The 16,944-nt window shown below is 45.2% G+C and overlaps 1 protein-coding gene across 1 annotated transcript in view; it reads right to left on the bottom strand.

Annotated features, from left to right (window-relative positions):
• MDGA1 (MAM domain containing glycosylphosphatidylinositol anchor 1) overlaps positions 1 to 16,944 on the bottom strand; it is a 171,990-nt gene that overhangs the window by 106,064 nt on the left and 48,982 nt on the right. Inside the window, exons 2-3 of the mRNA XM_015622715.3 lie at positions 5,603 to 5,742; positions 2,242 to 2,416 (exon numbers count right to left, since the gene is read on the bottom strand). Of these exons, the coding sequence (XP_015478201.1) occupies positions 2,242 to 2,416; positions 5,603 to 5,742 (315 nt within the window). The remainder of the gene's footprint in view (positions 1 to 2,241; positions 2,417 to 5,602; positions 5,743 to 16,944) is intronic.

Here is a 16,944-nt window from a genome sequence, read left to right as displayed (position 1 = left end):
CTCTTTCCTCTTTCCTCTTTCCTCTTTCCTCTTTCCTCTTTCCTCTTTCCTCTCATTTCCACTTTACTTTCTCTCTCTTCCACATGCAAATACTCAGAACAGCAGCTGCCTCTCTGCCAGGATGTAACCAATACTTTAAAACCTCACTGATGCCCACTTGGGGCAGAGGAATATCATGCTACACAGGTTAGTGTTTCCAGCTTAATAGCCTCTTGGCACCAACAATGCTCTCTCTGCAACCTCACTGTTGAACACTGAAAGTATGACTGAGGACTAGCAGCAGCTGTCAAGGACACCAAAGCACACAGGAGGGTGATTACTTACCTCTAACTACAAAATGGGATGCAGGAAAATAAGGGGTTTCTTTTCAAATTTTGGTTCATTCAGCTGAAGGTTGTCTGGATGAGCATTCAACAAAAACTGTGGCTTTTCCCATGTGTTCCCTTCTACCTACTGCAAAAACTAGCAGAAAATAGTCTCTCCTCCCCAAAAAACAATGAGCAGAACAGAGGTGCAATACCAAGTCCATCTGCAGAGTAGATGTTAGTATGAGAAAGCTCTTGGCCATCCCATTACCCCCACAGTTCTACAGGTCAGAGCTGCATGAGGGACTATGGGACACTACATCACTCTAGCCCCAGCTTGCACCATGGGAGCACCCTCAGGGCATAAAGAGATTCATGGCATAGTCCTGTTCCTAGAGACACAGGCCCTGGCGAAGTGTCACACTGACCCTTGAGAAAACGAAGTATCCTTTGCAAATGGAGAGTTATCATATGCCTCCACCACATGTAGGAGAAGAAACAGGCAGAGAAGCCAAGCAGATCTAGGGTGGGTTTAGAACTTCTCTAAACAGGGTGATGCAATGCCAATGAAAAAACACTCATCCTATCCACAATAGCTACTGTTGAAGCAATCCATTTCTACAGCCTAGATAGTATAGTGCCCAAACTACACTATTCCAATAAAGGGTAGGGCAAGGAAGGAACAGATGGGAGCTACTCCCAGCCATATAGTATGACAGGGGATCATGAACCTGCCAAAATCTAAGGACAGTCAAGTCTGTGGTACATTTTGAGAGAGTCACATCACAGCTGGGCTGGACAGAAGGACTAAAAGGAAGCAGTCAGGCAGCAGCTGCTGTCTGCAAAAAGGTCTACCCAGACTTCAGGCATGTACTGAGGTTTTGAAGCTTGGAGGTTGTTCCACTGATAGACAACCACAGTGCTCCTCAGCTCAGAAGGAAGGACCTTCTTGCTAGAAGGATTTTAGTATAGCTCATGACAGGTTCAGGTACAGATTCAGCTGCTTTATCATACATTACAACCTTTTAGCATCAACCTCTTGTCTTTTCAGATAATATGAGTGAGGAGAGGGATTTTGTGTTAGTTGGGCTGAAGAAAATTGGAATAGTGCATAGGCAAGGACAATGTAAAGGTAAGCTTCTCCAAGAGACTAAAACAAGTTGCCTAGACATTAAATCTTGTATTTCTCCCATTTGGGTGTTATGGAGCAAGTTTAATTACCTTCCCTTTTGACCGCAGGAGCCCAAGAATAAACATTAAGTCCAAGAATAAACATTAAGAAAAGCCCTCAAAATTTGAAGCTCAAGGCAGAAAACCACTAGCAGCATCTCCAGGACTTAAGAAGGATGGGTACCAGCCAGAGAAATGTTAAGTCACCTTCACATTATGGGCACTATGACCAACCAGCGCAATGTTGAGTCACCTTCACATTCACCCTATCACACCTCAGCCTTCTCTAGAGGCTCAGCATCAGACCCCTCAGCATTCCAGAGTTTTCAGCCCTGTTTCCAGCATGCTACAGAAGGAGCAATGCTGGGAACAGCACACTGGTTTCAGGAACACCCCCAGCATCAGGGGCACTACCAACTTCAAGAAACATTGCTTGCTTCAAGCTCTTTCAGCTTCAAAATGAAGACAAAGAAAGCAGAAGCTGCACCCAATGCTACCTCCCAGACAAGTTCTTAGGGAACCCTGTCACTGACAGACATTGTGACATCAAGGTAAGAATGGCTCACAAAGACAGCAGAACTATATTTTGCAGGGATGGATCTAATCTCCTCGGTAAAAAAGACACTAGGGAAACCACACCAGTCCCTTTGCTCCTGAATCAGGTGCACGTGGTCCTAGGGCAATGCAGCTCCCTGCTGGCCCTGCAGCAACACAGAGACATGCAGTAGAACTGTGGGAAGGTCTGGGTTGCTGTTAAACAACTTACACTGCACATCTACTCGAATGGACTTGATGGCAGGGACCCCAACCCCATTTTCTGCTTTGCAGTAATAGCGGCCCCCCTGCAGCCTCTGGATCTTCTCAATCCGAAGGGTCTCGTTAAGCACTGACGTCTCTTGGAATTTGTCCGATGCGCTGCCAGCAGTTTTGGTCCATCTCACCTGCATGAGAAGAACAAGAGAAATTAAATCAGGGACAAAAAATAGAGACTCCAAGATTCAGTAGCACTCCCTTTGTTGCTCTTCCCCCTCTTCCCTATCTACTTTCATAAAGAGGTCTCACAGCATACAGCATTGCCAGACTTACCAAAGCTCAGCTACTGATCTCAGTATGTCTCAGTAGCCCAGCCATTCTGGTCCATTGCCAATCCCCATGTTCAAGAGTCCAGGATAACCCCTCAATTCATCCAGACACACGCTGCATGTTTGCCACTCCTGCTCTGATCCTGCAAACATAGCAGCTTGCCCAGTTTTATGCCACTATCTGCACAGCACAGGACTTTCAGCATTCAGCCTTGAGACCACATGTGGCTGGTAGGCCACATGGACATGTAGGACACTACAGCAGACATCAGTTCACAGCTAGAGTTTTTACTGCAGTCCACACTCATCTTTTTCTGAACAGCAAGGCTATTTCTGCTTTTTGCTTTTCCATGACTGAGAAAATGCAGTTGCTATCTGACTCTTGTCCCTTTCCCACTGGGAACTCCTGTGTATTTTATTTTTGTAAGTCATCCTTTTGCAGTACACTTGCTTTTCCTCTGTTTTTAAAGATACAGGGGGAAAAAATAAAAAATAATAATAAAAAGATCCCTTAGTATTTCAATCCACCTTTTCATTTCTTTGTCCTTATGTCACATGTCTTAAGATCCTGGGCAACAGGATGCTGCAGGGGCAACAGAGCTGCATGGTATTTCATAGTGAATGGTGGCAAGAAGACAGCAATCCCAAAGACTGAAGGGTTTCTCTTTTGTCTGGAATGAGGTACAGCCCTTGCTGTACAAGTGGCAATACAAGCTTCCCCCTTGTTTTGTGCACTCCACACAATGAAAGAGAGAGACAGCTTTTCTCAGTCCATTGGTTTTCTAGATCTGCAACCTCCCTTCTAAAGGCTGCTGTCCACTGGCCTCCTACTCTGGGACAATTTAGACTCTGGAACTGAGATCCAGCAAGATCAGCCAGCAGAAAGAAGAAGGACTTTCACTAGCATTGGCTGTAGATACAATGGACCAAATACCTTAGCAACTCTGCCAGACTTTCGCTAAAGCTCACTGCCATTACACGATTGGTGTTGATGCCCTAGGAAGGAGCACGGGTGTCAACATCCCAACCCAGAGCACCAGGCTGAGCAGATTTTTAGAGCTATTGACCATAGATTTATTCAGCCTTTGTAGGCTTATGAAATTGTCTAAAGGCCCCAAGACTCTTGGAGTCTCCTGTTTTGAAGGACACTTCAGCCACCTCTATAACTTTTTCAATCACAATCTTATTTTAGTATTTTGGCCACATTTTCATGCTTTAATGACTGACTGATAGAAAGGGAAAGAGAAGATTAAACAAAGGTTAGGATAAGAGTTTAGCTGGGGAAGAAATCAATCCATTAGGAGGGAGGGCAGAAATAGGATGCATGCCAATTTTATACGTGCAGGTTCCAATCTCCCTGGTCATGCCTGGTTCTAGGCTTTGGTGTCCCCTTTGCAGGTCTGGGCAATGACAAGCCAGAGTGCTGCCCACTAGCATGCTGTCTGCAACAGGCTCTGCTCCAGAAATCTCTTTAGCTACTCAGGCTCAAATCCCTACAACCTGCCAGGACCCCTCTGTGCATTCAACAACCTTAGGCTGAGCCACTGCTACCAAATTCCCCATTTCTGATGCACACAGGTATCATTTACCCACCACTGTCATAAGCCTAGGCTGGTCATTTTTGCTGACTTGGCTCAGGTAATTTTATTTTTATTGCTTTCAGGATATTCTTTTGATGGAAAAAACATTTCAAATCCTCACCTTTGTCATCACCTCATAGCCAAGTAGCTCTTCACAAGCAAGTCCACAGAGGCATTGACTGGCCTAAGAAGATGCATGCCTTCTTGCCACAAATATCTTTGGCAGAACTGAGGAACGAGGCCAAGGCACATATCACATGTGGCTCCCCTGAGTGTATTCTGGCACATCCAGCCTTGCATTGTGCACCAGCTGCCACTCCTACCACACACTGTCCCAGAGCTGGGAGACCCATGCTCTAGGCCAATACCTCTAAAGACACATCCACACTAACACTGAACTGCCCAGCTTGAGTATCTGAAGGATGCTGAGGTGGCTGCAGAGGCCTGAGGCTGTGCAAACCTTTGGGCATCTCAAGTAAGGACTGCAACCATTAGCCAGGCTCAGCTTTGTACCTTGCCACTGGACAGTGTCTCTGACTACAGCATGGATGTGTCCACTGCTGCAAGTCTGACTCTGCCTTTGCTTGGTGTCCAGAAAGCAATGAACAGCAGGCTCTGCATGGGGCTCAATGAAGGGCACTACCAACAACTTCACAAACTCCCCCAAGCAGCATCTCCTTGACTGTACAACCAAGAGAAACGGATGAACTACAAAGGACCAACTCCTAAGGCAAACACATATGGGAAGCTTCTTCTAGGATGCTCCTACTCTGTAGTAAGAGGGTTAAAGATTAGAGATTTCACTTTGAACTTTCAGTTTTTGGAGATACTTCACATACTGAAGACAAGTAGAAGGTCTTTGTAAGCTTCTGAAAAGCTTTGTGGACTGTTTTCCATGAAAGTGAGCTTAAATGGTTCATAGTTCAACAAGCTAAGTGCTTGCAAAATGTGGCATCCCTCCATGAGTCCAGTATGTAGGAGAAAGCTGGACATCCCAGTGCCCACAGTTCTCCTCTGTGTGGAGACTACTGTGGATGCTAGCTCTGGAGGAGGCAGCAGGGAGCCTGCAGAAATTGCAGGACGCATAGCTTTCTCAAGTCCAGCCTGAGAAATTAGCCTGGGAAGTTTTAAGGAGGATTCAAAACAATTCTCAGAGACAGAAAACAGCCTTGCCAGGTGCTGTTTGTCTGTCCCTTGTTTTCTTTGCAGGAGAAAGTCAGGGGGGTAGTGTGCCCCACTGACCAATGATGGTAATGTAGTAATTTGCTAACCAGTAAGAGTTTCCTTTCTGTACTTTCCACATATCAGTCTATAAAACAGGGCAGAAGTAATAAACTACGAGTTATTCTCCTAACCAACTCCATGAGAGTCTGTGTTGCTCAATCCCAGCCGTTCCTAATAGAGCAACAGACTACAAATAAGTGCCATGGGGGAGCACAAGTAATGGGCAAGACTAAAGGCTTACCTGTGGCCGAGGGTGTCCTGTGACCAGACACTGCAGGACCAGAGTGTCCCCCTCCCGAATTGTGTAAACACGTTCACTGATGTTGTCTTCCTTCACCACGCATGCTTGCCCAGCATGGATGATTTGGGCCTGAGCAGGAGCTGTAGAAAGGAAAGAAGAGGTAAAGATGGAAATGAGCAGTACCCCCATCTCTTTATGCCCTCTGCCCAGGGTAGCTTCTCACACCTCTTAAGCCACAAGAGGGGCAGAGACAGGAAGTTCTGGGAATGAGTCATGGAGGTCTTAGGAGATATATTATTAAGCAATTTCCCCCATTTCCTGACCAACTGATATCAATTATTATTTTAAAACCTTTGGTTCTGTTGGGATGAACAGCTCTAGACAATGAAAAGCAGAATATGGTGCTTTTTTGGGGTGGACCCTCCTGCATGAGTTGAGGACTAAAAATTTCCTGCTATCATCTCTCCCATAAAGGAGAATGTGCAAGCAGCTATAGCAGGGACCTGGTCAAATCACAACTGCTCTATGTCTGTCTAAAATAAGCCCAATTACTATGATTTACCTTGCAGGGGGCTGGGATAACTACTGAGCTGAGTCAGAAAGGGCCCTGAAGCTCTGTATGGCTATTAGCACATATCCCTAGAACATGAATTGCACACACTGCAGGAAAAACAAGTCTTTCCCATATTAAATAGCAGCCTGTCTCAGCTACAGACAAAGAAAACAGCCTCTGCAGGACCAGAGGACCCAATAGTCTGTAGGGATCTCTCCACCTATGGCTGCTAATGGAGACCTATTACTGCCAGTCCAGCCAGGAAAATGGGTAAAGACCAGTGCAGTGGAAAAGTACGTAGACAGAAAGTTCCCAAAACAAAGTTATAAAATGTCACAAACTCAAACAGCACCTATATCCCACAACAGACCTGACGAGCAGCAGGAAGAGACCAGCTCTAGTAGACAGGATTTTATAAAGAAAAATGCCTCAGCTCTGAAATTCTGTGCAAACAGCCTTTGGCTCCCTACTCCAAAGCATTTGTGTGATCAGAGAAGTTGCTGAGATGCATTGAAGCTGACTGTGCAGCCCAGATGCACACCTGCGTGTGTTTGACAGGGGAACTCCAGTTGTACTTCAAGATGCAGAGAAACCCACACACGTCAGAGTTGGTGTCTCACTGACAGTCCCCTGGGATACTTACCCAGCTTGCTAGAACACTTTCAGGTGACTCTGGATTAAAGCTCTAGCTCTCATTAGTGGAATATAACAAAAATGAACAAACCACAGAGGAGAGTATCAAAGGATTTAAAGCAATGAGCCCTAGAGAACCTTCCTAAGCAGAATAAATTTTCCACAACCTGTTAAAGCTGAACCAAGCACCCACTTTTTCCTGAAGGTTAGTTGAGCTTCGAAGACTGGCTTTTAAAAAATTATTTGCATTCCCTTGGCATGACCAAAATGCTCTAGACCAAATCACCTGGGCGAGAGAAGTGCTCAGGTTTTTGCTGGCTTAATCCACCAGCAGTACAAACAGCAGGAGAGACTGGGCTTGGGCAGTGGAGAAGATCTGCCTTTGAGATCAGCCTTTATAAACTGGTGTCACCACAATGCACTGACCAAGCAGCAGGGACACAAGAGTGGACAGAGGGCTAATGGGAAACTGCCCTTGCTGCTGGGCATTTACAGCCTGCCACGGCCACCCAACATCTACACAGCAGCACTGCACATAGAGCAAGATAATCTCTCATTTTCCATCTCTTCCGTCTTTCCAGAATGGTGGCACTTTGTTAAAATTATTATTACTCTCCAAACTGTTGACAAACAGAAACATGTCTATTTGAATAAGATAATGGCACAAACTTGGACAAATCCCTCAGCCTCTACTGTCTTCCCCTTCTGCAGGCCTCCCAAGATGCCTGCCATCACTTAGACATCCTGGAATGCCAAAACTGACTGTTAAGACTTCACTGATACAACTGAGCAGATGAGTAACCTTCCTCTGCCTGGATGGCAGAGAGTCTTGCTGAACCCAGAAGAAAGCACAAACCTGTATATGTGCTTACACACGTCTGTGTGTTTGTACACACATACATGTATGGACATACATGCATATATGTAAATACATTAATTAAAATAGTGATTTATCAGGAAAACACATCATGAATGCTTGTCAAGCCAACAGTTGCAGGGGAGGAATACAGAAGCCTACATAACCTTTCCTAATACACCTTAATCCAAATGACAGCCTCTTGTGCTGTTTTAGCCCTCAGATCAGTTTTCTGCAGATCTGCCGTAACACCTTTAGCTCCACTGTACTGCAGAGCACTTCTTACAGGGCTGAGACACAGGCCATGATGCTGATCTCTGATGATTAAAAGAGAGACTCCGTCCCTTCCCATCCTATGCCACGTTCCCCCAATCCCCAAACTGCGCTGCCTGCATTTCAGCAGGGTCCTGGCACCCTGAAGCAGCAAAGCTCTGGTAACTTCTCTTCATAGTCTCTGGGCTTTGCCAGCTGGTGGCTCTATTCTCCCTTTCCAAACTATGACCTTGCTGTCAAAACTAATTTCCAGACACCCCATGGAGAATCAGAATATTTATCTGCAGCTCTAGCTCCCAGTTAAATGTTGCTCTTAAGTTGCTCTGCAGTACCTCATATGGTATACAAGAAAGCATTGCAACTTCCATTCCTCCCTTTGTCTATTCCACTTCCATTATTTCAACTGTGTTGTGTAACACTTTTCTACCAGTTGTCCAGAGGCACTTCCACATGGGGAAATTCCACAAGAAAATCATTAGGTAGAGTGGTATAGAAGTGGTTAGAAGGCTTTGTGCGATTCTGGTGTCAAAATACCTTGGTGTAATTTGCTGGCATATCCCTGAGTTTGAGAGAAACATTATTTAAACTAATCCTTATAAGGCACTGGACTACAACAAAATGACAGCCCTGGGGATAAGCCCTGGGTCATAATTTTGTCCTCTTCTCCCAAATTCTCCATGAATACACTGAGGTGTAATGAAGCTTACAAGCAAGGGTATCATTCATCAAACATCAGCCTTTGTTCATAGATGTCTGAACTTCCTTGTGCCACCATCATTAACATCTTTCAGCTAAATCATTTGAAAGGGACATCACTTTAAGGGAACCTCCACTGTTTAAGCTGTAACATTTCTCTGGCAGTAACAGCACCAGGACATCAGCAGAACAGTCACCATTTTTTGATGTCTTAAATCCATGTGAACCCAGATCTTTCAAAAGGGAACTCAGAAAACTTGGGGTTGTCTTGGAAAGAAAAGCACTCAGGTAGATGGCACAGGAGCCTGAGATACTGCCTCTGGTTTGGTAATAACCTGACATTAGTAGGTGGAGGCTGAGCAATGAACACAGCTTGGGGACTGTGTTAAGTCACAAGATGAGGCTTGGGAAGGTCTTTGCTTCAAGCTCAGCCTGCTATAGCACACAAAAGCTAGGGGAGTCACCTCATGCTGTATTACAGATAGGCAGAGAGACTGCAAGGATTAATTAATTAATTAAGACTGTGCTTTTAATGTGCTTGAACAGAAAGAATACATTATTGTTTGACATCATCCCATGTCTCCTGGAGGATTTCAGCTTGCACACTGCCAGCACAGCAGGACAGCAGGAGCATGCCTGTCAGAGTAACAGTGTCACAGAAGGCCCTTATGAAGACAAAGGCTGGAGATGGAGTAACCACAGCTATTCTCAGCGGTGCTCCACACAGAAAAACTCTTGAACAGAGACAACTTCCCCTGTTGAGTCCTTCTGGGGCAGAATCCCTCACCTCAGGCCAGCCAACCCCAAAGCAGAAGTCCAAGGAAGACCTCTGATGGCCTCTATGGAGGAAGAAGAAATAGATCGTTTCTAGAAATTTTGAGTGACAGAGGTATCATCACTCTTATTCCACTTTCAATTAAGAGATCAACTTAGGGAAGGTTCTTAATACAAAGTCCTCCAGAAAAACTAGGCCAGCCACATATTGAGCATCAGATACTTTAGAAGGGAAAAAAAAAGTCAGACTATGAACATGCAGCAAGCTTTAGGCCCTTGCTCAGAAAATGGCTGGCCTGGAATGCATTTGGCCTCAGCATCAAGATTTCCTACTATGCTTTCACTTGATATATTTACACAGTAAAACAAAAGGAAAATGAAGTGGATAAAATAACTTTATTCCCAGTGCAGTGCAGTGTACTGTACAGTGTTATTATTACCATAACCTGGAAAGTTTATGAGACTCTTGGTGCTTATAGGTTGCTAATACCATGAAAATGTAGAAAAGGAAAGAGAAATTGTCTTTTGGAGAGGACTGAGTAATCCATATTTGCTTCACAGGTCTAGCCATTCATCTTCTTGAACCTCAGATCTCATCAGGAAAATTACAGAGAGCTCTTTTACAGAGAGGATGGTGAGTGACAGACACTGCACTGACACTCCCTCAGTCACTGTCAGCACCTACAGGGGCTGCTCCTCTGTTCTGTAGTGCAGAACCTACCACACTTCTCTGCTGCCTTCCCAGCACTCTAATAGCAGCCATCACTGTTTGACTCTAGAGAGTCAAACACTACCTCTAGAGAGTCCCACCACTACCCCTGCTATCTGCATGTCTTGCTGACTTCCTCAAGGATGAAGAACATTTACCTCCAAAGCTGCTGAATGCACAAGGGCACTGAATCCACCCACCTCTGCTTTCATCCTCCTCCAGGGTGGAGAGAGAGGGAAGCTGCACCTAGAGCTTTCCTCTTCCTCAGACTGAATCTACCACCCTGCTTTGCAAGGCAAGCAATGATCTTCCATGCATCTGGTACAGATATAATTCAGCCTCTTCTGCACATACTCTAGGCAAAAAGAAGCCAAGGTCCTTCCCATTCCTGTTCACAGGCTCCCTGGACTCACACTGCTAAGTTACAGTCAAATGAGGAGGGCATCACCTGCTAATCTCTAGTTTAAACCTCTTAAGAACTTGTCTGTCTCCTCACCTTTCCCATCCTGAGCAAGTGACATGTAACATATGCATCTTGAAGGGGAGTTCCCAGAAATGGGAAAACACATGGTATTTATAAACCATGGTGGGGTTGAATAAGCATTTCACTATGGAAATCCACATGTGGAATTTCTTGAGAGTGTCTTGAAGTTCCTCTCCAGGAACTGCCCTGCAGCACTGTTAGTTACAGACCACACATGGCAGAACACCCAAGGGGCAGCTCATACCTCAAAGTCGCTGCTGGAGGTAGCGTTTAATCCTGTCAATGCAATTCACAGATCTGCTTGGACAGCAGGGGCACACAAACATGGAGACCTATGAGGAAGGGGTCATGTTCCCCTAACAAAGCATAAAGGAAAGCCAGCACATGCATAAGGGAAGAGACAAGCTAGCAACACTCGGCAGCAGCAAGGGAGGTCTAGTACAAAGGGAAGGGTCTCTGAAGGGTCTCCAGGGGCAGCATCCTGATGGCTAAACAAAACACCATGCTCTGGTAGAGCACGGAAACTGCCTTGATGTGTGCTCCAGCACTGCTCAGCTGGTCTCACTGATTGCTCCACTACAGATGAAGACCACAGGTTTTGCTGAAACTTTACACAAAACAAATTAACCAGGCCAGATCCAGTTCACAATGCAGGGCACTATATCGATGGGCCATTTGAAAAGGAGAATGCACTCCAGCTTGAGGACAATTATGGAAATAATAATACACGATCAGTGTCCATTAACACTGTCAGCAGGACTGTGAATCAATACTGTATTAATGGCTGAAGAAAAACCAGCCATATCCATCAGTCAGCAGTTAAGACCAGCACAAGAGCAGAGGGAGAGAAGGTGGCAGTGGGTGGGTGTAATCGAGCTCAGACATTCGATGTCTTTGTGCAGCCTGCCCAGGGAGCCCATTTTCCAAACCAAGTGCCACCACCATTTTCCAAACACATTCTCTAGCTGCTTGCTCAGGGGCCTCCTTCTCTTCATCTGAGTCCCTCACATCCTCTTTGCCCACTGAAATAACAAAGGAAACCCAGTCCCTGCAGGGAAATTTCCCCATGGGAGGTGCTGTGTACAGTTTGGTCTGATTAAACTCCAACTTTTAACACAAGGCCAGGCTGGTCCCCCAGCACAGAAAGAGGCAATGCAGAAGGCCTCTGCTAAGAATCAAAGCATATCCATAGTCCTGGGTCTCCTCCCACTCCTATGACTTCCGTCTCATCCAAGTTCCTCCCATTGAGTCTTCCAATGTCATGCGCTGCCTGGAAAGCTCTGTGCTACCACACTACTGTCCTAAACCAAAAGACATCAGGAAGCCCTTCCTGCCTGCTGACACTAAGGGTTACAACCCCAAACAAGGCAGATCTCCACTGAGGCTCTTTTGGTTTCGTGCCCTGATGTTTTCACTGCAGCCAAAACCACACATGCTCCAAAAAAAAAAAAATTAAAAAATAAATTCTGATTTCTGTACACCTGGCCTAAATTTGCCACAGGAAACACATCGTCTTTCAGTATGTCTCTGACTCCTTTGGTGTTTGTACACTGATCGTGATTAAAACACAAACATCAATTCACCCACCAAAAAACCACACCCACTCACAAGATACGTAAAGAACCATGTCTAACCCCACACAACACTTCAAAGCTACTCTTGAACAAGAAGAAAAAATAAAATTTTCAATGAGAAGTGCATAGAGAAATGACAGAGGTGTGGAAAGTAACCACAGAGCACAAAACTTGGCTGCTTGAAATAGCATGAAATACTATGGGGGTTTTTTTTCCACTTGGAAGAGACCAAGACTATGTCTGTATATCTCTGTCTGATTGCATCTCCAGAAACCAAGTTCCTTTTTGTAAAGCTCAGCCAGATGATTTCCACAGTCTTAAAATAACTTGTTGCTTAATCAATGTCACTTCCTTAAAGCATGTCTATAATTTTTTTTTAGAAAAATGCCAGCAACAAAATCATGTGAGATATCATGAATAGCAAGTACGCTCCCCCAGCAACTCCAACACCTGCTCCTGAGACCACTGTTCAACTTTTAACCAAAGCAGGATTACGTGCTTTACTTAAGTATCAGTTACCAAATCATCACTTATCACCTCAGCCCCCAACTTCACTGCCTGCAGCAGCTCACTGACTTTCCTAGATGTTTCCAAAACATTCTTACATAGCTGCAGAGCGCTAAGTAGAAGAGCAAAATTGATAAGCAGCTGTGGTAGTGCACATTTCTGGGCGTTCCTTAGTTTCTGTGTAAGCCCACCCCGCAACTGTGACGAGTTTTTCCCTTCTCCTCCCTGTCCCTGAAATGTTATCCCATTGGTTGGTGTTATATGTCTCCCCGCCCCTCTCCCGAGGTTTGAAAATGCCCGGGAGATGTTCCTCTTTCTCTTTTTTTCCTCCCGGATCCCAGCCTGAATAAACACCCGATGTTATCCCGGAGGGAAAAGCAGCCCTTTGGTCTTTTATCTTGGTTGTGAAGAACTCCCCATCCCTCCCCTCGACATAGCTACCCAGGATTACTTCGGGGGGGGACAAAAGGGGGCATACTTCAAGCAACTTTGTTTGATAAGAATCAAGTGACAGATGTTACACGCACTCAGCATTATGGTGGAATAAACTCTACAGTACTGCCTAACTCTTATGCCTGAGTGGAATTTCTACAGAAAACTCAGTGCCAGCAATATGAAGTAGCTTGTCTTCAAATATTTAGGGGCTCCAGATACAGCAGCAAATAGAGCCTGCACCTCAGCAACTGTCCTGGAAGTTTCCAGCTTTGGTTGGGAAATGAAAAAAGCATGCTTGTCTCATAATGGCCCCAAAAGAGACTTTACCATGTCTCCCAACCCACTTCCTGCTGTGCCAGCTGGAGCCTGACCTGTATCTCTAAATCTTGGTGCAAAACCCAATGGGCCACAGAGCCACACTTGGGTGAGGTCATGTTACCAAGTTGATTGCTCAAAATATTGCACGTTTCTTCTCTGGTTACCACTTAAATCTCCTGAGCATATTAGGAAAACCACAAATCAGGCAAGCAGCTTGGGGGAGAAATCCTCTAATCTAGAAGATATAGACCACCAACAGAATGACTTGTTAGTCAGCTGGTAAAATACTCAAAAATTAAACAGTCCAGTCAGAGAAAAAAAGGCTACAAAGAGAGGAACTCAACTGGACATGGGCAGCACACTTACTTATCTGACCCCTGTGCTGCAGCAACAGGTGACTACTGCAGGACAGGCAAGCACCAGGTTCCTTGGTAGGTTTGATCATTTGTCTCCTTTATGCAAACTCCCACCAGGTCTCCAGTCCCCTGAGCCAATCTCCAGCTGCTCCATGCACCCACCACTCTCTGAAAGACAGTAAACAGCTACAAGCATCCAGAAAGACTGCAGACCCTCTGGCTTTTGGTTTCAACTTTCATTGTGCCCATCCCCAGGGGCCTCCAAGTAGCCAGCTCACCCAAGAGCCAAGGCTACCTCAGATGGAAATGCAACTCACACTTCTGCTTCCCCTTTTTTGCCTCTGTCACACCATACAGGAGCCACTGAAGCTGTATATCCCCATCCAGACAGGAAAAACACCTTCCACAGCCATGCTGCAGCTTGCTAGCATTGGTAGTGAGAGGAATGGCGGATTTGTCTTTACAAACAAGCTGTGAGTCTGCTGAGTAGATAAAACCAGCACTGAGTGATAAAAGAAACAAAGGGAAGGATTCCACTGATTGTTGAATGAAAAAAAAAAAATAGTGCCTTTACAAATAAACAGTAGGTTTGGTGATAAATTAAATTGGATATTGAAAAATGAAAGAAACAATGGGGAAACACCATAAATTCTGTAAGAATTAAAAATGAAGAGGGAGGGTTATACATTAGGGGGGAATCTTAGGAATCAGGCGTTCTGGGAAGTCTGTACCTCTCAAGTATCTCAGCCAATGGGGAAAGAGAGAGGGACATACAGCTGGGAAATTAGAATAAAAAGGAGGCTGTGTCCTCCAAAAATTTGAAAGACCCCATGAGAATGCCCCATGGCATCTCCTTTTATTAGAATAAAGTAAAAGGATGTCTGTCTTGTTTTTGGACATAAACCTCTGGTGCTTGTGGATTAATTTTCCTGACAGAAGTCCAATAGATGATGTCCCCACCATCTGCTGCTAATAATAACTATGCAGACAAATGGGCTTTGTTTAAATGGTCCCAAGGGCTTTACCTCTGTCCCCTGAATTCAAGATCAGCTCATTTCCAAAGCACCACTGATGCACTTTCTTCTGCTATTTCTCCCTCTTTATACTTTGAACCCCTTTGGTACAACAGTGACTCTTCAAACCAGAGTACTTTGAAACTTATCTGTTATTTCATGGCTGGATCATTTGACATAGGATGAAAGGAAAGCACAACACAGACACTTCAGTCCTTCAAAACGGGAGGAAAAAAGTCAATTTGCTAATCATCTGTCAACTAGATAAGCAGTAAAGGTGCATGAACTTCAATCAATGAATAACTACAGGCTCCTTTTCATATCAAAACCAGAAAAAAAGTATCAGATGACAGCTGTTGTTCTTGAGTCATGAAAAATAAGGCAAAGCAGAGGTGGTGGTTTCAAACTGGATTCCCTAGCTAGTGGGATACATGTGAAATGCTTCAGACTTTACTGGTGAAGACTCCACCAGAGTCACACTAAAATCGACTCTGAAAACAAAGGAAGAGAAACTAATTCAAGCTCCAGGTATATTAAAAACAATTGGAGAGGAAATAGAAAAACTGAACTCTTATGCAACCGAAGTATACTATCGGAAATTGTGTATGGATAGGAGCATTTCCATGAAACACCTGCTGATGCTATTCAAAATGCTAAACACTGAGGCACAAACTCTTCAATGCTGAGATGGAAACTGGAGGCTGGTGGGCAGGAGAAGGACTGGCAGAGAAGAGCTGTCAAAGGAGAGGACTCCTCTTTACATGGAGAGCCAAAGAAGATGATGTATTCTCAGGGCTGCTAGCCCCAGAGAGTGGGTGAGCAGACATGGGGCAGCAAAGCAATGCACAGACTACCTGGTGCCCCAGCTCTCCCAAAGGCCTCCCTATGAACATGACCAAAGCAGCTCCACCACTGCCAGGAGAGTATCTGCAGAGATAGAGAGTTCTGTGCAGACCACAAAGCCCATCTGAGAAGCTGGGTAAATACTTAGGCACCGAATCAATGCTAAATCCTCACCCATCACAGCTCCACTGCTTCCAGGGTCCCATCCAGATAGCTCAGAGTGATCTGGGGATGTGAGGGCAATCATGCCATGATGGCAGTGCATTCTCCTCACACAGGAGAGGAAAGATTCAGCAAATGGCCATGTTTACCTACTGCTATCCCCATCTACCACAAAATGCAAAAGGCTATTTCAGCTGTGAAACAGAGGGCAGGAGGGGGGGACAGGGGAATGAGAGCAGGAGAGAGTGGTAAGAGCCACAAGAAAAAGCCACTGAAATAAAATTTCACTGAAAGCTTGTTTAGAACAAAGCATAGAAAGAGATGGAAGTACAAACTCTACCCTTAATTCAGCTATCTAAACCCCAATTTTACTACTGAAAAATGGTGAGCAGCAGGAACTTGTCTCTGTCCAAAGCTCTAGCAACAGCGACCCCAAGTCCCCTGCAGCAGTCACCTCCCAGGGGATCAAAATACAAGATCTGCTCTCAGCTCCAAGCCACTTGCTGGGAAGGCAACCAAGTCACCAACCCCAGCACAACCACTCACTGGCAAACCTGGCAGAGATGCCAAGGACCATGGGGGCCACAGAGACTTGGCACTCCTCTGCTGGGTACCCATCTGCTCCCAGCAAGATCAAGGATTGGAGATGGGTGCCACTGATGATACATGGAGGCTGCTTGTTACACATCCCCTCAGTGGAAAGAAACCTTCGTGTTTGAATAAGTTCCACTGCAGGCCCTCACAAAACACTGAAGCTTTTATCCTCCAGTGCTGTTAAGTGGGGAAGGGCTGCTATTGCCCTCTGCCATCGTTGGGTTGGGTGGAAGCCTGAAGCACAGCCAGGCATCAATCCATACCTAATTCCAGTCTACTGTGCAAAGGCCAAGCTCTACTTGAAAAAAAGGGAGAGAGAATCAAAAGCAAATGCCAGCAAATTGTCAACAGAACTGAGGCAACAGAGCCTGAGTGGCACCCCTGGAAATCAAGCCAAGTAATGTTTTATCTTGACAGCATCTTTGACATCCCTGCAGTGCCTTTGGTGAGCAGAGTCCTACAGAAAGTCCCTGGTACTTCATCTCTTGAGTACTGATAATTAACAACCACAAACTGGCAGACAAGTGAGCAATTCCCTCTAGTTTCAATAAGAGGAGCTGAC

The sequence above is a fragment of the Parus major genome, chromosome 3, assembly GCF_001522545.3.
Source record: "Parus major isolate Abel chromosome 3, Parus_major1.1, whole genome shotgun sequence".
Classification (NCBI taxonomy): Eukaryota; Metazoa; Chordata; class Aves; order Passeriformes; family Paridae; genus Parus; species Parus major.
Note: the sequence above shows the minus strand (reverse complement) of the source record. Positions and strands in the feature narration are given on the sequence as shown.